The sequence below is a fragment of the Heliangelus exortis genome, chromosome 7, assembly GCF_036169615.1.
Source record: "Heliangelus exortis chromosome 7, bHelExo1.hap1, whole genome shotgun sequence".
Taxonomy (NCBI): Eukaryota; Metazoa; Chordata; class Aves; order Apodiformes; family Trochilidae; genus Heliangelus; species Heliangelus exortis.
In genome coordinates, this window is record NC_092428.1 from 25,853,279 (window position 1) to 25,874,473 (window position 21,195).

The 21,195-nt window shown below is 41.0% G+C and overlaps 2 protein-coding genes across 6 annotated transcripts in view; one reads left to right on the plus strand and one right to left on the minus strand.

The window, feature by feature from the left end:
• Positions 1-2,431: 2,431 nt before the first annotated feature.
• The window catches only part of ZDHHC6 (zinc finger DHHC-type palmitoyltransferase 6), a 173,871-nt gene continuing 155,107 nt past the window's right edge, over positions 2,432-21,195 (minus strand). The window contains exons 1-10 of one of the 2 annotated variants that reach the window (XM_071749431.1): positions 12,854-13,229; positions 11,433-11,524; positions 9,172-9,331; positions 7,916-8,077; positions 7,482-7,535; positions 5,736-5,903; positions 5,380-5,421; positions 4,842-4,987; positions 4,720-4,763; positions 2,432-3,012 (exon numbers count right to left, since the gene is read on the minus strand). In XM_071749431.1, coding sequence (XP_071605532.1) covers positions 2,909-3,012; positions 4,720-4,763; positions 4,842-4,987; positions 5,380-5,421; positions 5,736-5,903; positions 7,482-7,535; positions 7,916-8,077; positions 9,172-9,331; positions 11,433-11,524; positions 12,854-13,102 — 1,221 coding nt within the window. In that variant the 5' untranslated portion in view covers positions 13,103-13,229 and the 3' untranslated portion in view covers positions 2,432-2,908. Of the gene's footprint in view, positions 3,013-4,719; positions 4,764-4,841; positions 4,988-5,379; positions 5,422-5,735; positions 5,904-7,481; positions 7,536-7,915; positions 8,078-9,171; positions 9,332-11,432; positions 11,526-12,853; positions 13,230-21,195 lie in introns of those variants that run through there. The other variant, XM_071749432.1, reaches the window with a different exon arrangement.
• VTI1A (vesicle transport through interaction with t-SNAREs 1A) overlaps positions 13,260-21,195 on the plus strand; it is a 263,303-nt gene continuing 255,367 nt past the window's right edge. For 2 of the 4 annotated variants that reach the window (XM_071749442.1, XM_071749444.1), the window contains exons 1-2: positions 13,468-13,955; positions 21,077-21,135. In XM_071749442.1, the coding sequence (XP_071605543.1) occupies positions 13,862-13,955; positions 21,077-21,135 (153 nt within the window). In that variant the 5' untranslated portion in view covers positions 13,468-13,861. Of the gene's footprint in view, positions 13,956-21,076; positions 21,136-21,195 lie in introns of all 4 variants that reach the window. The other 2 variants (XM_071749441.1, XM_071749440.1) reach the window with 2 other exon arrangements.

A 21,195-nucleotide genomic window follows, 5' to 3' on the forward strand; every position in this document is an offset into this window, starting at 1 on the left:
TTCAGCTCTAAGCCATCTCTTATTTATGAACTGAGAATGCCTTTTACATGCCATGTCTCAGAAAGGAGTAGCTTTATACAAGTCACTTTCTAATGCAGCAGTAAATACAATAAGTGCATTTTATTTGCATTGCTCTGCAACAATCCCTGTGCCTCCTACTTGCTAAGTACTGGTTTGTCTCTTCCATTCCTGAAAATCTAAATGTAAATCTAACTTTTTCCTCATTAAGAACTGAGACACCTGACACAGTAGTTTCACTCTGCAAAGGAAAGTCTCTTTGGAGTAGAGGCCAAAACGGTGGCACATAAGTAGAACACAAAATTTTCATTGATTTGGTGGCTGACCAGGCTGCCCAAGATGTCCATTTAGCTTGGCCAATATTGTTTGCTTTTATGAGACTTGTTTCTTTTTTGGTGCAAGAACTGCCTGGAGTAAAGGAAGTGTCTATTTCTTATCAGCCTACGTCATCATTTGCCTTTAAATAGGAGAGCAGGGTTCCACTTCAGTACCCAGTTACCTTTATTTTCCATCACACTAGAGCCTGAGCTGGGGTAGTGTGGCATTGCCAGGCTAGACTTGCTATTAGGTGATGGAAAGGATGCAAAGCTCAACCTTTTAAACAGAAAGAACAATTTTTCTTCCAGGTAAAAGTCAGAGATAGTTTAATAGAACTAACTGAAGTGTGAAAAAGACACTTATGGATTCCACCTGATTGGGCCTCTCTGGGGATTTGAACCTAAATGAAAATCAACTGAATTCCTTAATGAATCACTGCAGAAAACAGAATGGTTATGTCAAATGTTTACCTGCTCCTTTCCTTAATAAACAAAGGCCTCCCTTGAGCAAAAAGTAGAGAGTGGGGAATGAAAAAGACAGTAGAATGGGGTAGTAAAAAGGAAAGAAAATCTATTAAAAATCAGAGTTCCTCAGAGAGGATTTGTCTTTAAACTTCATGCTCTGATACTGTTGTTTTCACCAACAAAAAGACAGCTTGTGTTTTCTTGGCTGCAGAATCTCTAAATGCCTTTAGGAAGCAGGCATTTTGCTCTGGCTGGTTGTTTGCAGGCAAGCACTGCTGAGTGAAGTTGTAATGGGAACATCAGTTACTTGTGCTACAAAAGAAAAGACATGGGACTGAAGTTATGGCCATAACAAGATGAAAGAAAATAAAAAGCAGAGTCCATTTCAGATTTTAAGTACACTTCTGCACTCCTGGGCATGCTGTGGTTCAGTGAAGAGTGATATTGGTGTGCAATGTTCTGCTCAGATGGAAGTTAAAATTGAGTTAAGATGCTCTTCAACCTCTAGAAGATATTCAGTCCACAACAAGTAGACTACAGCTCACATAAATTCCTCTCCTAATTGCTAACGATTAACAGTGCTGCTGACCTGTTCCTATTACACTACTAATTGCCTGCTGGTATGGATAGCAGCTATTTAATCATTTCAAAGAACAAGAGGTCCTTAGATGACAGATTCCTCAGCTGGAAAACAAGGTTATTTTTATACTTTGTTTTGTTCTGGACTCCGAATACTGCAAAAAAACTACTGCAGCTAAGAGCACTCTATGCAAGTGGAGGTTTTCATAGTAATTTCTGCTGATATTCCAAAATAGTTTTATTCTGCAGCTACAGTTTTCATCTCACACTCCTATGCCTCCAAGAAAGCAGGCTTCTAGAACATAAGTCCTTTAATTTCAAGAGGGGCAATACACTTGCTTGCAAACTACTTAAACTGAACACTTATTGCCACAGCTCAGAAACAGCCTAGGATTATGGTTCATCATCAGCATCAACACACAGCAAGCTGGAACTACCAAAAAACTGGCTTTGTGCTGGAGATAAAGAATCTGCACAGGAGTATACAGGAATAATGCTGGTTTATCTGTATGTAGCTATTCCTATATACAGTTTGCTGTTTACAAAATGCTCATCTGCTTGAGAGATTTCATTCAGGTGGAGACAGACTGGACATTAAGTTTAAAACACTAATGTGCAGAAACACTCAAGGTGACTATGAGAGAACAAGTCACCTGCTGCATTTAGGACATTTTTAGAAAGCCTTCAGGTGGCACAGGTTACTACATTTCAAGATCTTCCTCCTAATAATCCATACCAGATACTAAACACAAGTGCTTTAGGAAAGGTGTTAATCACTTAGCAGCAATTAGGTTCACAAAAATTTTCATTTCCAGTGCTACCACTTCCTTTCACTCTTAAGGTGGATCAAAGGTGGATCTTGTTTCTTGGGTACGTACTCAGATTTGACAGGGATCAGATAAAGCTGGCTACAGTTTGGATTTTTTTTGCCACTAAAGCACAGAATATTGCTATATGAACAGCAGTCCTTCTAAACCTGAAAACAACAACAGTGTAATCTTTCCTTCCCAGTCAGTTCACATTCCCCTGTCGATAAACAAGTTCTCCACAAGTGAATATGAATGTATCATTTATTTGAGGTGAACAATTCACATCATTAAAGGTCAAAGGTAACAAATTTCATCTTGAACTTGAATCAGATGTTTATTTTATCATTTTCAGGGGCAGCTTCAGGGAAAGTAAAATACAAAAGATAAGCAGCACGCATCACAATCGGATGCGATTAAGGAAAATACCTAAAATATGAACCCCCAGAATGCAATTTAAACAGCAAAAAGAAAAAAAAAATATTTGGGATGAAAAAGATGCATCTTGAAGGCAATCCACTGAATGGCTTCTCCAATTACTTAGTTAAAAAGGTATGCAAACCATGGCACAGGAATATCCAAACCCTTTCAGCTGTGAGGGAAAGAAAAGCTTGCCCTAACATTTTCATTGCATAAGTCTAAAACAAAACACAGAAAATTTCAAGTAGAGGATTTTGTGGTCTGAAGTAAAAATTCCATTTCTTATTTTAAAAAATGAGAAGGCTATCTGTTTTTCTTCTCTCCATCCACTGCTTGATCTGTTTCAGAGTCGTACTGGCATTTTTCCACACATTTCCTAGGGAACCAGCCTCGTTCTCTTATTCCACCTTAAGACATGAAAAGTTGCATTAATTTGGAACAACACATGATCCACAATAAACACTGGACTGGAAGAGACATCAAGAGGTTATCTTGGTTATTTTCTTCAAGGCAGGACATCTAAGTCACTCCCAATATCACTACCTGGGGATGCATGGATTTGCTTCCACTGCCTGAATTGTTTTCAGAGATCTCCAAAGTTTCTCTATCTTCCTCAGTATGAGCAAATATTTCCTAATGCCCACCTTGAATATTTCCATCTATAATTCAGGTTCACAATTCTTCTTTTTACACACCAGGGACAAAGGAAGCAGCTAATAACCTTCTCTACAACACTTCCACACAGCTGACTTCTAGTTGTCAGTGCCCACATCTCTCCTCTTTTTCCTCCACAGGTAAGCCATCCAAATTCTTTCATATTTCCCTTCTAAGTCACATTTTCTAGTACTGGTTATTCTCCTTTTTTTCCTCTCAACCCTTTCCAGCTGATCTTCCTCTTTCTTGAGATGCAATAACTGCTCGTGGCAGCATTTCAGCTGAGTTTCTGCCAGTGTTAAGAAGGATGGAAGAATTACTTCATGCATCTGGGAAGCTATACACTTGCTTCTTTTTCTCATGTTGGTTCAGTATTATGATTGACTATTTTTTCCTCAGAAGAACTGCTACTTAATGATTTTTTTAATGATTTTTTTTTCCATCTTGCTACAGTGCAGCTTGGTATTCCTATTTACAGCATTTTGCTACACATTCCTAACAAATTTCATCCTGTTTTTGAAGCTAACTTCTTCAAAATACCAATGTTATTGGCTAATGTTACTCTGAATCCTAATCCAGCCTCTCAGTATATAGTGAGTTCCCTACCCAGAGCACATTTCAATTGATTTAGAAAAAAAGATATAGCACAGATACCTCCTGCTAATCTTCCTAACATTAAATGAAATAAAAACTATTACTAATCTCATTTCAATGATGCGTGTAGGTTTGATATTTGGAAGTGTTCATTGGAGCAAGCTGCTGAAGCACTTCAAGCCCATGAAAGCCTCAGACTTCCCATGAAAAATATGGACATTTTTCATATAGTGACTGTGGGCCACCTTTCTTTTGCTGACATGAAATGTACATGCAATAAATTCACAATTTTTTGGAAGACAAGAGAATATAGTGTACTCTCTGGCAGAAAAATTTTAGCTCAGTCCCAAGCAGGAGGGCAAAAGTAAAAACCATGAAAATTTTCATGCATTTGTGATGTTGTCTCCTGCAGACCAACAGGAGTCTTGTCTTTGACAGCTGTGCCTGTTACTTTCATAACTGCATCTTGGAAGTGATCCTGAACCAAAAACATGTCTCCTTGTTTTTAAGATATACAAAGGTAATAGATATCAAAAGAAGAACTCATCACTAGCCTCTTAAGAGTCCAAAAGTCTAGCTTTTTTCTTAGAATGTAAAGGAGTGTCCCCCTTCCAACTCAACCTTCAATAAACTCCTAGTTAAACAGTGTTTTCAGTCTGACAGATTCATTTAATGTCTCTCAAAACTGGCAAGTATACTTCATGTAAAGAGTAAAAACTGTGGATATCGTTTTAGAAGGAAAAGAAGCTAATGCCAGTTAGGTCAGTCATCATACATTTTGAGAAATGAACACCTAATATTATCCACCTTTATAGAGAGTATAAAAGTAATTTCCAAGAGAAAAAGTGAAAATAACTGCTTCATACCATCAGCAGCTGAGTCAAGAATCTTCTCACCATACATCCAGTGTCTGGGGAAGAAAGCATAGTAGTAAATTAGATGCCAAAGCCATCAAACCTTGTAATCAAACAAAGGTGGAGCCACTAACTTTAAGCCTCTCGTGGCTAAAATCAGATCCCCTTTACTCAGTGGAATTCTGGGTTCTTCAGTGCATGGTGTTGTGAAGAATGTTCTAATGCCTTTAGTCACAGGGCAGCAGATGCCACTGTAATCTTCTACTGCTCGATACCGCACCTAGAGGTTTGAACAGAACATGGCAATGGATTACTGCAAGGGGTTATGGCCTTGTTGAGAGTTTCATACCAAAAAAAATAAAAATAAAAATAATCAAGACTACTTTTAGATTTAAGCATAATGACAAGAGCTGTCAAAGGGAGACTAAATTCTAAATTAGCTGCTTAACAATGGAAGCACGGTCATCTTATCATGTTTCTAGACCAAAAAGAAAATGCAAAGAAAGCAAAATGCTACAGTTAATTAAGCAGAGGTTGAAGGATGCCATTTCTGTAGCAACACCAAATAAACTTAATTGCAAAATTTAAAAAAGAAACTGTCTCAGCAATTACTTACATTTATTTACACTGATATTTTACAGTCATTTCAGACCAAACATCATAAATACTTACACTTCTTACTCGCTTATCTGCTTTCTGTTTCAGTTGCTCTATCTATAAGAGATTATAAATAGAAATTTAGGCAGTGTTTAGTTTAAGAGGACTTGTGTATTCAACACAAAATCAAGACAGGTATAAAACCCATTAAAACACAGGAAATATCATTAGCATTTAAATCACTCATGAAAGCATAACCTTTTAGTCTACCAAAAAACAGGAGGACATTTGACAGAACACCTGTTTCTTAAGTATATGTATTACTAGTTAGTCTATTTAAATTATTTTTAAAAGCTGGCATATTACTGCAAAGGAAAGCAAGCAATGGGTAGTGGGAGGGATTAACTGCAGGTACCACTGAAATCAATTACCGTCAAGCTGTACTGATGGCAGCCATCTCTTACTGGCCAATCCAGGCCATCTCCCTCAGGAATCCCAGACCATGTAAACACTTGCTTGAAGTTCTTCCATTTACTTCCTGTGTCATAGGGAAAAATAAAGGTCTCACCCGTTTGGTAGTACTGGATTCTGTCTTTGGCCTGGAAAATAATCAAGATATAGAATACATAAAAAAAACACCCTACAAACTGCAGTCAGGCAGCAAACATTAAGAAGGCCAGGTCATAAACATGGGATTGGTCCCTGAGTCCTAAGGGCAAATGTCCTGAGGCAAGAGCAGTAAAATCTTGACACAGCAGCCCTCACTTTTGAAAATACTTACAACAATCATGGCATTTAGAAGCATGTCTGGTTTGAGTCCTCAGCCCCTGCCTCCACCTACTCTTTAACAACAGAGTCAACTGGCTACACTGGGGAATCCACCTACTCTTTAACAACAGAGTCAACTGGCTACACTGGGGAATCCACTCCATGCTCTGATTATATTTTATGGCTTTCTTCAAAGACTGATGCCAGACTATTTCTCAGTTACATACAAATCCACTGCTCAGGATTCTCTGATTAATGGTCATGAGCATAATTCAACATTGACAGCATCTATTCCACTGCTAAGAACTCCATGAACAGGCATGCTCTGAATCACCCCCATGCTGCAGCCATGAACATTCTATTCTCTCAGTAACGATGACACCTAGTGGAGCAGCCACAGAAGAGTTTGGTTTCTTTGTTGCAATAATCCCGGTTTTATCAAAATTAGTCTGTGCTCACTCAGTTTTCAGATTGGACATACCAGCAGCCTGTGTTTTACAGTAAAAAAAAATTTAGTTATTATTTCAAAGTCTACTATAAAGCTGGAACAGGGTTTTCCTTCATTTATTTTCCACTACTCTATTCTTCAAAGGTCAAACAGGTCTAGGATCCAGCTAAGCTAGATTCCCTGCAAAGAGAAAGCATTACAGTACTTAGGTACTTACACAAAGCCATGACCCTCATGCTAATTTTGAGACAGAATACAAGACAGACAACAAGATAATAACAAAAACTTTTTGGACTTCTACAAAACTACTTGGTATCACTGAACTTGTTTCTAAACACTGAGTCAGTTCTAAACATTGCCTCTAAACTTCGCTTCTGCTGCTTGGCTATGTTTTTTCTGAAAAAAATTGTGAAAACTTCTATAAAATATAGAAATTAAAGAGATATTTACGGTCGAAAAGACTCATTATCCTAGACTCTACTATTCTAGTACTCTCATTATTTTCTAGTACTTCTTTAAAACCAAGGAAAATACTCCCAAGTTTGATCAGAGAATTGGGAAATAAGGAAAATCATGAGCCAAAGCTTGCCATGTAGAATGGGTAGGAGAGGTGGATGAGTGCTGACAATGGCAAGAATAACAAGCAAAGACAACTCAAGATTCAGAAAAAAACACCTTCATGCAGCAACTGGAAGGGCAAAGCTATTACTTCTCTGTTCACACCAACTCCCTCAAACAAAAAGGAAAAGAAAAATTTAGGCAGCTAAACAACTTCTCATCTAATTCAGTGAATTATAGAGACAGTAAGGGAAAAGCCAGTTGCATGTGTTAGGTAGTGGTGAATTTAAATGGTGCCCTTGGTTTAAACCCAGAGAGGTGAAACAAGAAACTGATAAATATGGAAAAACCCACAACTTCATAACAATACAGTTACAAGAATACTGCAAAAAAAAAAGCTTACCTTTTCTTCAATCCAGGACTCGATTGAAGTTTTATTTGTCAAAATGACTTTCATCTAAAATAAGTGTTAAATGAAATTAGTGTTGATTTTTTCAGAAATACATGCATGCTCATAACTATTTTCATCAATAGGAGAATGTACTCCTGAAATACCAAGTATTTTGCCTTATTTGGAGAGGTTTTTAAAGCCCATCTCATGTTTTCTTAGTTCCTGGAGTTTCACCTCGAAGTTCTTTCATTAAAAATAATTGTAAAAAAAACTGTGGTAATAAGAAAGGAACTGGGAGAAAGCAACACAAAACCCTGGAAGAAATACACAGCAAACCTAAGCTTCAACCACCTGCTCCTACTCCAATCCTGTACTCTGCTTGTGCTCTGCACCCAGGCAAAACCTACAGCTTCTAACATCTTTTGTAAGGCAAGCCATAAACATACCTGGATAATAAACAGCATACCAACAACAATAGTTGTTCCTAATGCCAGTCCTAAGGCAAATAAAGATGCAGCAAATGCAGTCAGTCCAAAGGGAATAATGGGTCGAGGGTCTCTTTTGGCTGCACTCATGTCAATCTTCACAGAACTCCACCCAAAAGATATCTGTGAAGGGAAAAATATCATTTGTCTCTAGAACATTCTGAGTGCTGAAACCAAAAAAAAACTTGCCAACAATAAATCTGCCTCTGAAGGTAAATGTCCAACCTCTAACAGGTTAACAATGCAAGTAGAATTATGAATTAATATTTTAAAAAAACTACTCTAAAGACTTTTCCTTTTCAGAAATATTCTTCACTAGATGTAGGTCTTCTCTGGATGGAAAGCTAATCCAAAATTGCCATCTTTCAAAGTCCACAAGTTAGGCTCAAAACTGGCAAAAAAAGCCCCCAAAAAACTCTACTCTGTGACATTATCAAAAACACATTGACCAGTTTCAGATAGGAGATGTTTGCACAGCACTGTACCCACCATTCTCAAAGGAACTGCTACAGGTTTTCCTCTGAAAGCTTTAGCAGATAGCAATACTCCCCATTATTGTTCTGCAAATACAACACACAGCCTTCCTCTGTTACACTCAGTTGATGCTTTCAAGCTGTTCATTGCAACCAGAAGGGCTGAAATCAAAGCTCATTATCTTAACCATTAATCTGAGATAAGGGATGTATTGCAGAACAAATTGTACTCATCGTTGCTGCTGTTAAAATTTGCTATTAAAAACCAAATCCAACATAATTTATATTTAGTTCCAAAAATATTGTAGATTTTTTTGCTTGAAGAATTGGATACAATTGTAAAAAAGTGGCAAGCAAGAGAAAATAACAGCATCTAAGTTGTGTGTTGGAAAAAAAATAGCAGCTAGTTCCTGAGCCAGCCAAAATGCAGCCCGTCTCTCTATATGTAAAAGGCTACTCAGAAACTGCCTACAGTTAATCCAAAGGTCTATGAAAGTCCCAGTGATTATGATGAGCAACAGAGGAAAAAAAATATAAATAGATTCTACTTTCTCTGAATCCTTCTCCAATTAATGAACATACTTCTCACAGGCTGGGAGCAGAACTGAGAGCACATGAGTAAGCACAAAGAGTATCAAAAAATTCCACATTCTTCTTCTCAGGAAACAGTTACCTAATAATTCCAGAGATAAATTACCCCTATGACTTAAATAATATTTTAAGCATTTAGTTATGAATTTTTACTCTGTTGTAAAGCTGAGTGTACATAGTCATGATAAATATAAAAGAAGCATGAATGCATCCCAGTGGAGCTAAGAGGAGAAACAGAGTGAAAGATGCATGGTTCTGGTATCCACAGCAGTTGTTGATCCAAGGGCAATGGTGATCCATCTTCATGACACATCTGTGAACAACAAATATTAATTAATATATAGGGCATATATGGGTTTTTTTCAAAAAGCTCAAAGGACAGCAAACTTTCTGCTTCTCAACCTCCATTCATTCATTTAACCCCATGAATTTAGAAGAGATCAAAACAATAGTTTCTTTTTTTGGTTGTTATTCAGAACAGTACTTCATGTTGTACAGTGAAAGAAAGCAAAACAAAAATTGCACCCAGGTCCCACCTTCCATAATTATCCCTCCTCCTCTTTACTCTGACTTGGTAGTTGCTAATAAACACCATATTCCAGAGCAACCACAGATCTAGAAAGGGACATATTAGAACTACAAATACAATCATTAAATGCTAATATTATTATTACTATTATTTTAAATAAGCACACGAGGAAAATAAAGGAAATATCAAATCCCCTGTAAACTACTTGCAGAAAGATCATATAAAGGTACACAGAAGAGTGTAAATGTATCTTTCCTGTGGTAGATGCTCTGAAAGTTTCATCTATTTCTCTACCTTGACTTAACAAATCTGTAAATACTCTTTCATTTAACATAAATGATTTTGGTGATTTTGGTGTGGCTTACAGGTATACAAATAAAAAAAAAACCAAAACGTCCACCTCTCAAATTGTATTTATTGAACTGAAAAGGTGTAGAAGTCACTATTTATAATGTTGCAATCCATCTGCACCAAGCCTAAATGCAAAAAAAAGGACAGAACTGCACAAATACCCAGTTTCTCTGAAAAGAAAAGTTAATTATTTTGGAACTATTGACCTCGTTGTGTTTTAATCTAGTCCATTCCCAATAGGAACCTCAGTTTCTCCCTTTTAAAGGATTTATTCTACATTAGCATATGCCCAACTGCCACTGCACAAGCTCTTGAACATATAAACCTAATTACAAGCAAACATGTTTCTAAAGAAGTTCCTACATCTTAGCTAGAAACCTCACCTTGTTCAAGTTGGCCACAAAAAGTGATTTCATTCATGCACTGAAACTTGCCATGGCATAAGATTTTCAGCACTTGTTTAAGTGAATTGTTTCATTGCAACAGACAAGAAATCAGACTTTTACCAGAGTTGACACAGCAGAAAATTCTTAAAGCACATAAGGAAAATTATCTGCAGAATGTGCTACAGTTTCTTATGAAATATTAAAAGAACTTGCTTTTGCAACAACAATAATCAGGATCTACTGCCATTTTCTAAGTCCTTGGTATAAAGATTGTCACTCAAAAAAGAGTCCAATTTGAAATCTCAGCTTGATGCAGCCAGATTACAGCACTGAGCTACAGTTTCAGTCTCTACTTCCTAAAAGCACACTCACTCGTGTTTAGAAACACAACAAATGAATGTGAATGGTGCAATATCCTTTTGCCAGGCTCTCCAATAGTCCTTCAGAGAAGGCTGTGCCCTGTAAGCCCAAATAAATGCAACTAAAGCCTGCATGCAGACAGTGGTTTGCTTTTTTCAAGCTGCACTAAATTCCAATGCAGTTATTTATAAGAGCATCCTTTAACTCAAAACAAGTCTGTTGGAAGACTTAAACATAATGAGTTACTAACCTAAGTTGACTTAAGAGGCTTATTATTAGTTCACTTAACACACAGACTTCCCTTAAAAAAAAAAAAAAAAAACAAGCAAAACCATCTAGGGAAGCATAAGGAAGAGTCCAGTATTTCCACTCAAATCAGTATCTAACTCCCATCTCCCATTTGGAAAGATTACAGAATAGGCTTTGCTGCTCCCTGAGCAGCTGAATGTTTGTAATTGGAACTTAAAAAGGACTGGAAGATTTTTAGGTATTTACACAGGTGTAGTTCCCTGAAACAGTGCTGCAATATTTTGTTAATACTGACAAGAAGTTCTTAAGAGGAACTGATTTCAAGCTGAAAAAAAAAAGTCAGTCAGATTTCTTTATTAAACTAAAACACAGTAAGACCATACAGAAATCATACAACTACAAAAAGGAAATATCTGAATTGGGTACAGTGTTCATATGGAAGTCTGCACACAAGACTTACAAGAATATAGAAACAGCTCAGCATTAGATTTGCAGCTGCTTTGATACAGACTTGTAACAATTTTAAAGCAAGACAGTACCTTTTACACTTTCGACAGTGGTGTGACCGTGGTGCCTTGTAAGACTGACACACTTTACAGTATTGGAGATACATGCAATCCTGAGATTTTTCCTTTAAACAGAAGAATAGGTGTGTTAGATGTGTAAATAATTCTACTGACAATGCATACCTTGGCATTTTCCTAACCAAAGCATCTTTTGCTTTCTTCTGGTGCTTCCTAACCCAACCCATAACACAATCTATGTGTTTCATAACCCTACTTAATGATAGGTGGTGAGAGAGAGAAAAGAAACAGAATTAAATAATCCTTTGGCTATCAAGGTAGCCATCTCCCCACGTAAAAAAGTGCTGGTTACCAAAAGAAATAAACTCTTCTTCCACCAGAACAGTCAATGTACAAGCAGCATTTCATAGCAAAGTTCTGAGAGTGAGAAAGAGCAGAAGACCTTTATAATTATTAAAAAAAAATTTAAAAAAAAATTAAAAAAGGGTTTTGTACTGTGACTATTTTATACCATAAGCCAATCTAGGCTCACTACTGAGATGCAGGACTGCCAAGCATTAACGTTTTGTTTGTTGCCCTTTCCCTCTTCCCAGCTACACCAAGATGAGACACAGACACTTGTAAATAACAAGCAGCAACCCTGCCCAGAACCTTCTGTTCACAAAGGGGAATACCGAGGTGTCCTGCTAGGACTACATCAGGATCCCCTTCCCATTACCCTGTCCTGAGAAATATTCCACAAGTACAAACGTGATTATTACTAATTTTTGTGTCAGAATCTGATCATCTGTCTCGGGATACTGAACCTTCATTGGTCTAGACCTTGACTGCTCTTCCAAGAGTCTTCTGAAGCAAGGGAATTGCAAATTTTCTACCGTGACTTTCACCGCCGTGTTGAACACAAGATAATTTTCAAGCTTATATTAAAACAAATTCTTAATATTGAAGTTCTTTAAAAAAGCTCTTTTAATCCTTATTACTAGCAACACCTCCTGCATGATGAACGTGCAGATAACCTTGAAGTTCCCAATCCCACCTTCCCAGCACTTCTTTCCCGCTGTTTTATTTACAAAAGCACCTACAAAACATAAAAGACCGCTCCCAACGAAGAAGCAGCGCCAGGTCACTGGGGACAGAACAAGGAAAGGGATGGAGCGAGCCGGAACACACTGGAACCAACAAAGCGGGAGAGGGGCGGAAAGCGAAGACGCCGAACCAAGGTAATAAGAAAGGAGCGGCCTGGTGTGCTGGCTGCCTTCCTCAGGAAGAAGGGAACAACGGTGGCACCAAGAAACGCCTGATTTCTGCCGTCCTTCCGACCCCCACACGCTCTCCTTGCACAGCTCCCGCCACAGGAGCGGGCGGAACCGCCTCTGCCCAGCCCGGTACCGCCGCGCCCCGCCCCGGGGTTGAGGGTACGGAAAGGCATCGCTTACCGGCGTCCATCCCAGCGGGACGTACCCCGGCCCGACGAACATGGCGTTGAAGTAGTTGTAGAGGATCATGACGGTCCAGTTGAGGAGCATGATGAAATTGACGCTTCCCCCGGCGGTGTCCAGGGGCCAGTACCACAGCACCGCGTCCGCCATCGCGGTGGCCGAGCACACAGCCACCACAGACAGGGCCACCAGCGGCCCCCAGTGGCACAGCCGCCGCGCCTGCCGCAGCCCCCCCGACCCGCCCATGGCCGCTACCACCGACCCTCCGCCGCCCTCTCCTCGCCGCCACCGCCGCGCATGGCTCCCGCCGAGCTCGGCCCCGCGCCGTCCCGCCGGCTGCAGAGAGGGAGGGAAGGGGGCGGTGAGGGCGGAAGGGGAAGGGGAGGTGCTGGGGCCTCGGCCCGCACCCTCCGGCGGGAGTAGGCGGGGTCAGGGGGGCAGCCGGGGAGCGGAGCCCCCGCTCGCCACCGCCTCCGGGGCCGGGTCAGTCACCACCCCCCGGCAGTGACCCCGCCCCGGCCCGCCCCGCCGGGCCCGGCAGTCCGTTCACAATAAGGTCCCGCTGGGAAACAGCGTCCTGACCGTGCGGCCCCAGCTTTGCGCCCCCGCTCCGATGAGAAGAGAGGGAGCTGCGCCGCCTCGGGTTGCAGGGTACGAGCGGGCCGCCGCTGCCGCCTCCTCCGAGTCTGTAGTTCGAGCCCTTAAGTGAAGGCCTCCAGTAGGTCGCGAGGCGGCAGCGGGGAGCTGGGCCGTGCCTGTTTAAAGCACCTGGGCGGAGGCGTGAGAGTTTTGCCGGAACCTGTGTGGAGGCTCGTGGAGGAGGGGGGGACGCGTTTGCGTGTAGCAGGACGCGGAAGCGGTTTGGTGCGGAGCGGCTGAGGGCGCCCAGCGGAGCGCCGCGGGACCCAGCGCAGCGGTACCACAGCCTCCCCCGGTACCGCAGCCTCCCCCGGTACCGCCACTTCCCCCAGTACCGCCGCCATCGCCGGTACCGGTACTATCGCCATGTCCTCCGACTTCGAGAGCTACGAGCAGGACTTCGCGGTGCTGACGGCCGAGATCACGGGCAGGATCGGGAAGGTGCCCAAGCTGGTAGGAGGTGAGCGGCGGGGGGGCCGCAGTCCTGGCGCTCTGCAGGGACCCTCAGTGCCCGGGGATGGGCTCGCACCCACGCTCCTCTCCGCCTTCGCGGTTTTCGCCCCGCACCTCGGGCCCGTCCTGCGCGGCTCTGAGAGCTTCCCCGGCGAGAAGGGGTCGATGGGGGTGTGGGTGGGTGTAGGGGGGTGGTTGGGGCGTTGGTGTGAGCTGAGCCCGCTCTGCCTCCCGCCGCCCCAGGCAGCAGCCTCGGGGATCGCCTCCCCGCCCCGGGTGCGCCTCTGCTCCCGCACGGAGCCGTCTCGTTAGATGTGTTGAGGATGAGGTGACGGAACGGGGGTTGCTGCTCAGCTGGATGGGTCAGCCCTTCCCTCCTGACCCGCTCCGGGCCCAGGCGAGGTTCTGCCAGGAACGCTGAAGGGGCGGGGAGCAGGGCAGGAGCAGGGCTGGGGGATCGGGGATGATGCTTCCCGCCCCAGACTTGCTGCTGAATGTTTTTATTGTGATCGTACCACACGATAATGGAAAGTAAAGTCGTTTTCGTGCGGCATCGGTAGAGTTTGTGCGTGATTTAATGCGAATCTGTGTTTTTGCTGCCTGCTGTTAAAACATTTGGTTTGGGTAATTGGCTGTGGTGAGTCACATGTAGGAGCAGATTCAAGGAACTCGGTGGTGATTTACTTGGATGTGTTTGTCAGTAGCCTGCAGGATTCATGGGCTGGTTCGTGATGTGTCTCTGCAGTAGGGACAATAACATCTATAAAACTATTAGGGTAGAATGCTGAAAATGAAAATACACTTGAAATTTAACAGACATTTGAAATTTAACAGACTGTGATTTTGTGAGGTTATGCTCAATTCTAATCATAGTGAGTTATCATTGGAGTTAAGTGACCAGACACAGGCATAATTAAAGGACAGGAACCTATGCATTGTCATTTGGCTTAGCAAAGCTATTTTGCTGTCATTCTTTAAAAAAAAAAAAAAAAAAAAAAAAAAAAAAAAAAAAAAAAAAAAAAAGAGAGAGAGAGAGAGAGAAGAAGACGGGGGAGGGTAATTAGGTCACAATCTCCAGCAATGTTTGGCTTAGAAAGTTTTTTCTATTTTGTAATGGAGAATTACACCTAAAGAAGGAAGAAGTCTAAAGTTTCTGTGATTGGAATTTCAAACCAGTGTAAACTCAGAAGTTATGTTCAACTTCTAAGTGGCCATTGGAACTGAATTCTTTGCTAATGTAAAGTACCCAATCAAGGCTGTATTTCTCACTGCCTTCCAAAAGGTTTTCCACTTTTAAACAGAGTAGGAACAGGGAGACATCATAAATACTCTACTGGGTCCTCTTCTGAAATTCAGTAGTGCTACACTGTATTGTGGCAAAGGAATAGAGATTTAGTTTCCCTAATTGTATAGGTTTTGGAAGTCATCATTGTCTGCTCAATAGTAGGAAGAATATTCTGCTTAGTAGTAGTGGAGTTCTGTAACTCTCCCCCTGAATCCTCTCCCTTATTCACTTAGGGAGACTTTGGAGCTTAAATATGAGATATTGTCTTAAACAGTGACACAAACTAGAAGCAGCAGGCTTTGAAATCATGGTTCTTTTATGTGGCCATTAAAAAAGGTTGGGTTTTTTTGCAGAATTTGCTATCCTGTCAGGGGAGAAAGAATGCATATTCCCTGCAGGACCAGTAGTGTGGTACTGGAGTAAATGGTTTCAAGATAGGACAGTAGTAAATTTTTTATTTTTTATTTTTTTTAATAAGAGGTGGTGTTTCCATGTTAAGATTTGAGGTGAGCTTGGACTAATTTGCATTATAAGTATTTCTTGCACTGTACTTTTATGAGTGAGTGCATTGCTTCCATTTCAGGGTTATTCTGTCTTTCATTAGAAAAAAAAAAATTGTCCTAAAACCAAATTGCAGCCTTAGATAATAGGGGCATTTGACCACCTGGAAAAGAAATCTCTGACTATGCTGAATACTTTAATCAGAAATATTTTAAATACACATTTTTCCCTTGTTTCCTAATAGGAACATTTGCAAGATCTTTGCTTCTTCATCACCAGAAGTTCCAGTTAGTTCTTGTGGAGATGGCTGGGAGAGCCTCAAAAAGAGGATTATGAGGTGGGAGGGGGACGTGAGAGGAGATGCACGTGTGAGGTGGCAGTTTGCAGCAGCTTTTCTGCAGATTTGGGAAAGATTGCTGATGTCCTTCTTCCTCTGCGCTGGAAGAAGCAGGATGAAAGGTTTAAGGAGTTGTGCTGCTTCTGCATTATACAGAGGGATCTCCTGAAGTCTAGTGACTGGTTTGTTTCCTTCTGCTGCCCAAGATGGACCTGCTGTAAGCATCCTGTTCAGTTGAATTAGAGAAACACTGGTTAATTGTTTTTGCAACATTCCTGCATTTGGTGTTGTCAAGACTTGATGCTGTCTTGTGTTCTGTGAGGACGATGGCTCAACAAGCAAACCTTTTGTCACAAGTGCATAAATAGTTCAGCAAGAAGTGTAACAAAGGCACTTGCATGCTCCAGAAACACTAAGCAGCAGGGACAATAGACAATCTTGGGAAGAAATGTCTTCTGTTGAAGCAAACATCATCTAGAGAACTAAAGAATGTGTTCTAAGTTGAGAAATGGCTTTTAAATAGAAGTTCTGCAATGCTGCTGCAGGTCTTTGAAGAATGAAGATCATTGGCTAATGTGTTTTATTGATGTTCCTCCATGTTTCAGAGAAACACCTATCTTGTGATTTGACAAAAAAATTATATAAATTTTGATTGCTCGATTTGAAAGAGTTTTATAAGCACAAGTTGTGGCAATTAGCCTTTTTTTAGCATAGTAGTCTCTGGATCGTGATGTTTTTAGACTTGAGTGGTGGTTCTGATCCTAAATACCTGCATTAACCTAAATTACCATTTACCTAAATACCTGCATTTTCCACTGTGCAATCAAAGCACCATAATTCAGTCTCTAATATTTAGCTGAAGGAAGTCCCACCTTTGATTTTCTGTTCAGGTCTGGCTCATTATGATGTCCTCCTGAACCCATTTTTTAACTCGAAGAGAAACACAGATATTGTTAATTTTGTCTTTGCTATTGGACAGTAACTTCTGGTAAAATGATGAACTTGTAGACCACCTCAACCAGAGCAGTAAAGTCTGCAACTTCTGAACTGAAGCCCTTCATTACTCAAGTCTTCTCCTCAGCATGTACTAATAAAAAGAAGCAATTCCACAAGCATTGAGATTGCTCAGTCTTGTTCCAGGCTTCTTTAATCTCATTATTGGTTATGAGATCAAACCAGTGCTGTGTTATCTTTTTACACTTGTAGGCAGATCTCTGCCTTTCTTTAACTGCTCTGTGTTAGGGGGACAAGACTAAAATCAAGTGCAAAGCTGGAAGAACTGAGGAAAATGTAGTGAAAGCTTGCTTTTAAGAAAGTGATACAGTCTTGTGTACAAACACAGAACAGATTTCTTTACAATCCTTACCCAGAGGAAAAGAGCACTTGTTTTCAATCTTTATATTTATCCATATTGCATCAATTTGACCAGTTAAACTGTACAAGATACATGCAATAGTTTCTATAGGACATTCTGTCTGGGAATGTGAAGACAAATTCTGTTCTAAATTTAGATATCCTTTAAAGAAAATTTAAAAATATATTATCAATTCTCAAATAAGAAGTTATAGAAGCCCCTTTTTATTTCATATGATGGAAGTGTACTTAAGGCAGTTATAAAAAGGTGGATTGAAAACTACTGAGACACAGTGGGGTAATGCAGTTAGTAGTATGCAGATCTTTAATTGGATCTTAACTTGTTTGTCCTGATCTGCTAGATTAGTGGCAAGCTTCTTCTACTCTGAGTAACTCCCTTGGACCTCATCCGTAGTCTCTGAGCAAGTTATCTTCTGGGTATTGTCCCCTTTCTGTGGGGATTCTGACTGTGGAGTAAGTTGTTTTCTTAGCTTCCCCATAAAACTGAAAGTAAGTGGTGTGAAATCAATCCATTCCAGCAAGTGCTTTCTTATTGTCAGAGCTGTAAGCATACCCTGCTTCTGTGGCTGATATCCACGACAGGACTAGGGGTATCAGCATGTGCCTGCAGGCATGTGGCTCCAGGCAGCACATTCCCACCGGGATTTTCCATGGATGTGGCTAGAGGCAGAGAGGAAAGTGAAACCAAGTGGGTGATACTCCTACTTTGGTGAGCTTGGTACTCCTTACCAAAGTGACTGCTGGATCCTCCCACTCCTTCTTGCTCTGGGGGACTGCCTGCCTTAGAGGATTAGCACTTGGAACAAGTTCAGCTGCTTTCCTGGAGATGTGTGAAGATATTGCTCCAAAGCTGCAGTGCTGGGATGTTGCCTTGTGCCTGCTCACACATCAGTGTTTGAAGGACCAGCAAAGGCCTGGTGTCAGCAAGCCTCATGCCCAGCAGTGTCTCTGGCTACCAGCTGGGTGATTCTTATAAATCTGGAACAATGTCAAAATGCAGCCCTGGAGCTGGGTTTTAAGTTTGGTTAACTAAATAATTGAAGATCATTTTGAATACCTCCTTAATGCTATGGGAGCAGTTTCAGCCAGACATCTCTGTGTATTGATGAGTTTTCCCTACCAAAGGTTCATAGCTTAATATTTCTGAGTGTAGGTAAGATCCTTCTGGTCAGTGAAGTGTGAGGTTGTTCTTGTAATTACAAATGCACAGAGAATTGGTAGAGCATGAAATATCTTCCCCCAAACCCCAGCTCAGTATTCCTACATTTCAGGTAACATAGCATGTATGGAAATTGTAATCCAGTAAAAATCAGGGAAATACTGCCATTACTGTAGTACATTTATTTTCTGCTACTATATTTTAAAATTTTATTTCTGAGTCAATAAAACGTTGTTGTGTATTTTATGTTTTACATTGTTCTTCCTTTTGTCCATCAACCATCTTGCCTGCTTCCAAGTGAAGGAAACTAGAGAGGTGTTTTGGGATGCTGGGTTAGGGGAATTGAAATATGTGGGCAACCAAGTGGCAGAATCTCAGTTCCTTTAGGTATAGTTATGTTAGAAAGATAAATTACTAACCAGTACATTTCCTGGTTTGGATGCTGTAATGAGAAACAGGTGGGGAATTAAAGACATTGCTGGCAGAGAACTGGAAGTGCTGCAAAGATCTCTGCATTATCTTAAAGGTAGAAAGATGATCCTGAACCTGATCCTCTCTGTAGATTTCTGCTGTGTGTAACTGGGGGAGCACAGATGATGTTATTCACCTGTCCTTGAGTGGGAGTGGGGAGTATCTTGGGTAAATGAGAAGATGATGGAGAGGCCCATGCTTATGCTAGAGTTGCTTCACCAACAACTGAAGCAACTCAATCCTTTCAGAAGTGGTTGTGTGGCTTTTAAGGAAGGTTGTTTTAGGAGTATTTATCACTTTGGCAGAAGTTCCGGTTTTGGTTGCTACCTCAGCATCCCCTGATTCTTGACTATGACACTAATTGTACTGAAAAATAAAACATTTCAGACTGTGAGTACTGAATTCTAAACATTTAATAAAGAGGTAACTCTTGAAATTCTGTGGCTTGTGACATGCAGAAAATCAAAGGACACCATCAGGTAGTCCCTTTGGTCTTTAATATGTCAATTCTAGGATACAAAGTGATAATGTGAAAGAGAAGCAATGAATTTCAGGCTAAAAAAGAAAACCATGAAGTGTGAAGATAAAGAGTAAAGTCTCTCAATGTAGACTTATCCATCATGATCTCTGGGGAGCTCTGACTGGAGATACTTCTGTGCAGTTGATGTTTATCTGCTTCATCAGGCAAACCACCAGCACAAAGGTCTGATGATGCCCTTGGTTTCAAACCAGCAGTGGTATAAAGGGTTGTATGTTCAGAATTTTGCCACTAACTCCACTGAAGCAACGTGTGGAGTTACAGTCAAAAGGATGGAAGATGTGGCCCCAAAAGGGGCTGGAGGTGGTGCACATTTGCAGTATTTCCATCCCCAAATGCCCACAGGAGTTTGGCAGTGTGGGGACTTCTATAATCCAGTGACTGAATACTCCTCAGAAAGTCTCTTTTTATGCTGTAACCAACCAAGTGGTTGAGCAATTGAACTATTTGGCAGGTGTGACACCAGATCTCAGTTCTCAGCTCGTATTTTCTGCCTGCAAATGGATGGTTAGAGGCAGGTGGAAAGTCAAACACATTCTCTACAGCTGAGACATAGACCTATTGGGGAACCTGGCAGATGAGGATTGTTCATAACATTTAATTTTTTTTTAGAGTTCACTTCTATTGCCAGTTTAAAGTTTCACTGCTATTAGACTGATTTTCCTGTAATTTCTGTGCATTTCATTCTGTTTCTATTGAAGCAAAAGAAACGAGGTTCTAGACCAAGCATAGGATCAGGGGAAGAGAAACCTAATTTTTTCTTCAATACCTGGATTCATCACAAGAAGGGTGCTTGGTCTTCATAGAATCATAGAATCATAGAATCCTAGGGGTTGGAAGGGACCTCGAAAGATCATCTAGTCCAACCCCCCCTGCCAGAGCAGGGCCCCCTAGAGTACATCGCCTAGGAACGTGTCCAGGTGGGTTTTGAATGTCTCCAGTGAAGGAGACTCCACAACCCCCCTGGGCAGCCTGTTCCAGGGCTCTGTCACCCTTACAGTAAAAAAATTCTTTCTGATATTCAACTTGAACCTCCTATGCTCCAATTTACACCCATTACCCCTTGTCCTATCACTGGTTGTGCATGAAATTTTGCAAATAATTCAGATAGGTCCTTGTTCTTGGACATTTTTTTTTTTCCCACCTGGTGTCAGTATCTCCTTCTCCTGCATTTGCACCCACCACTCAGCAAGTGCCTGCTGACTCTTACACCTGGAGCAGCTGCAGCAGCTTTCCTAACTAGCAAATACTGCATAACAAAGCAGAAGACTTCAAGGACTCCAGTCTCCTACCCTTGGTTTGGGTTTGCTTAATTACTGATGTGGTATTACAGTTCATGAGGATGTCACACAGAATAAACCCCTGAGTTGGTTTTAATTGATACGTGCAAGCTTTTGAAATGGTGTCTTTTTCTTTCATGGCAAGAACCCAATTATATTGGTATTTTCACAATTCTGTTTCAGATGAGAAGCAGCAGATGGTTGCAAATGTTGAGAAACAGCTGGAAGAAGCAAGGGAACTGGTACGTTTTGACTTTTCATATGTTAACTGCAGATTCCTAGGGAAAATAATAGGGTCATTG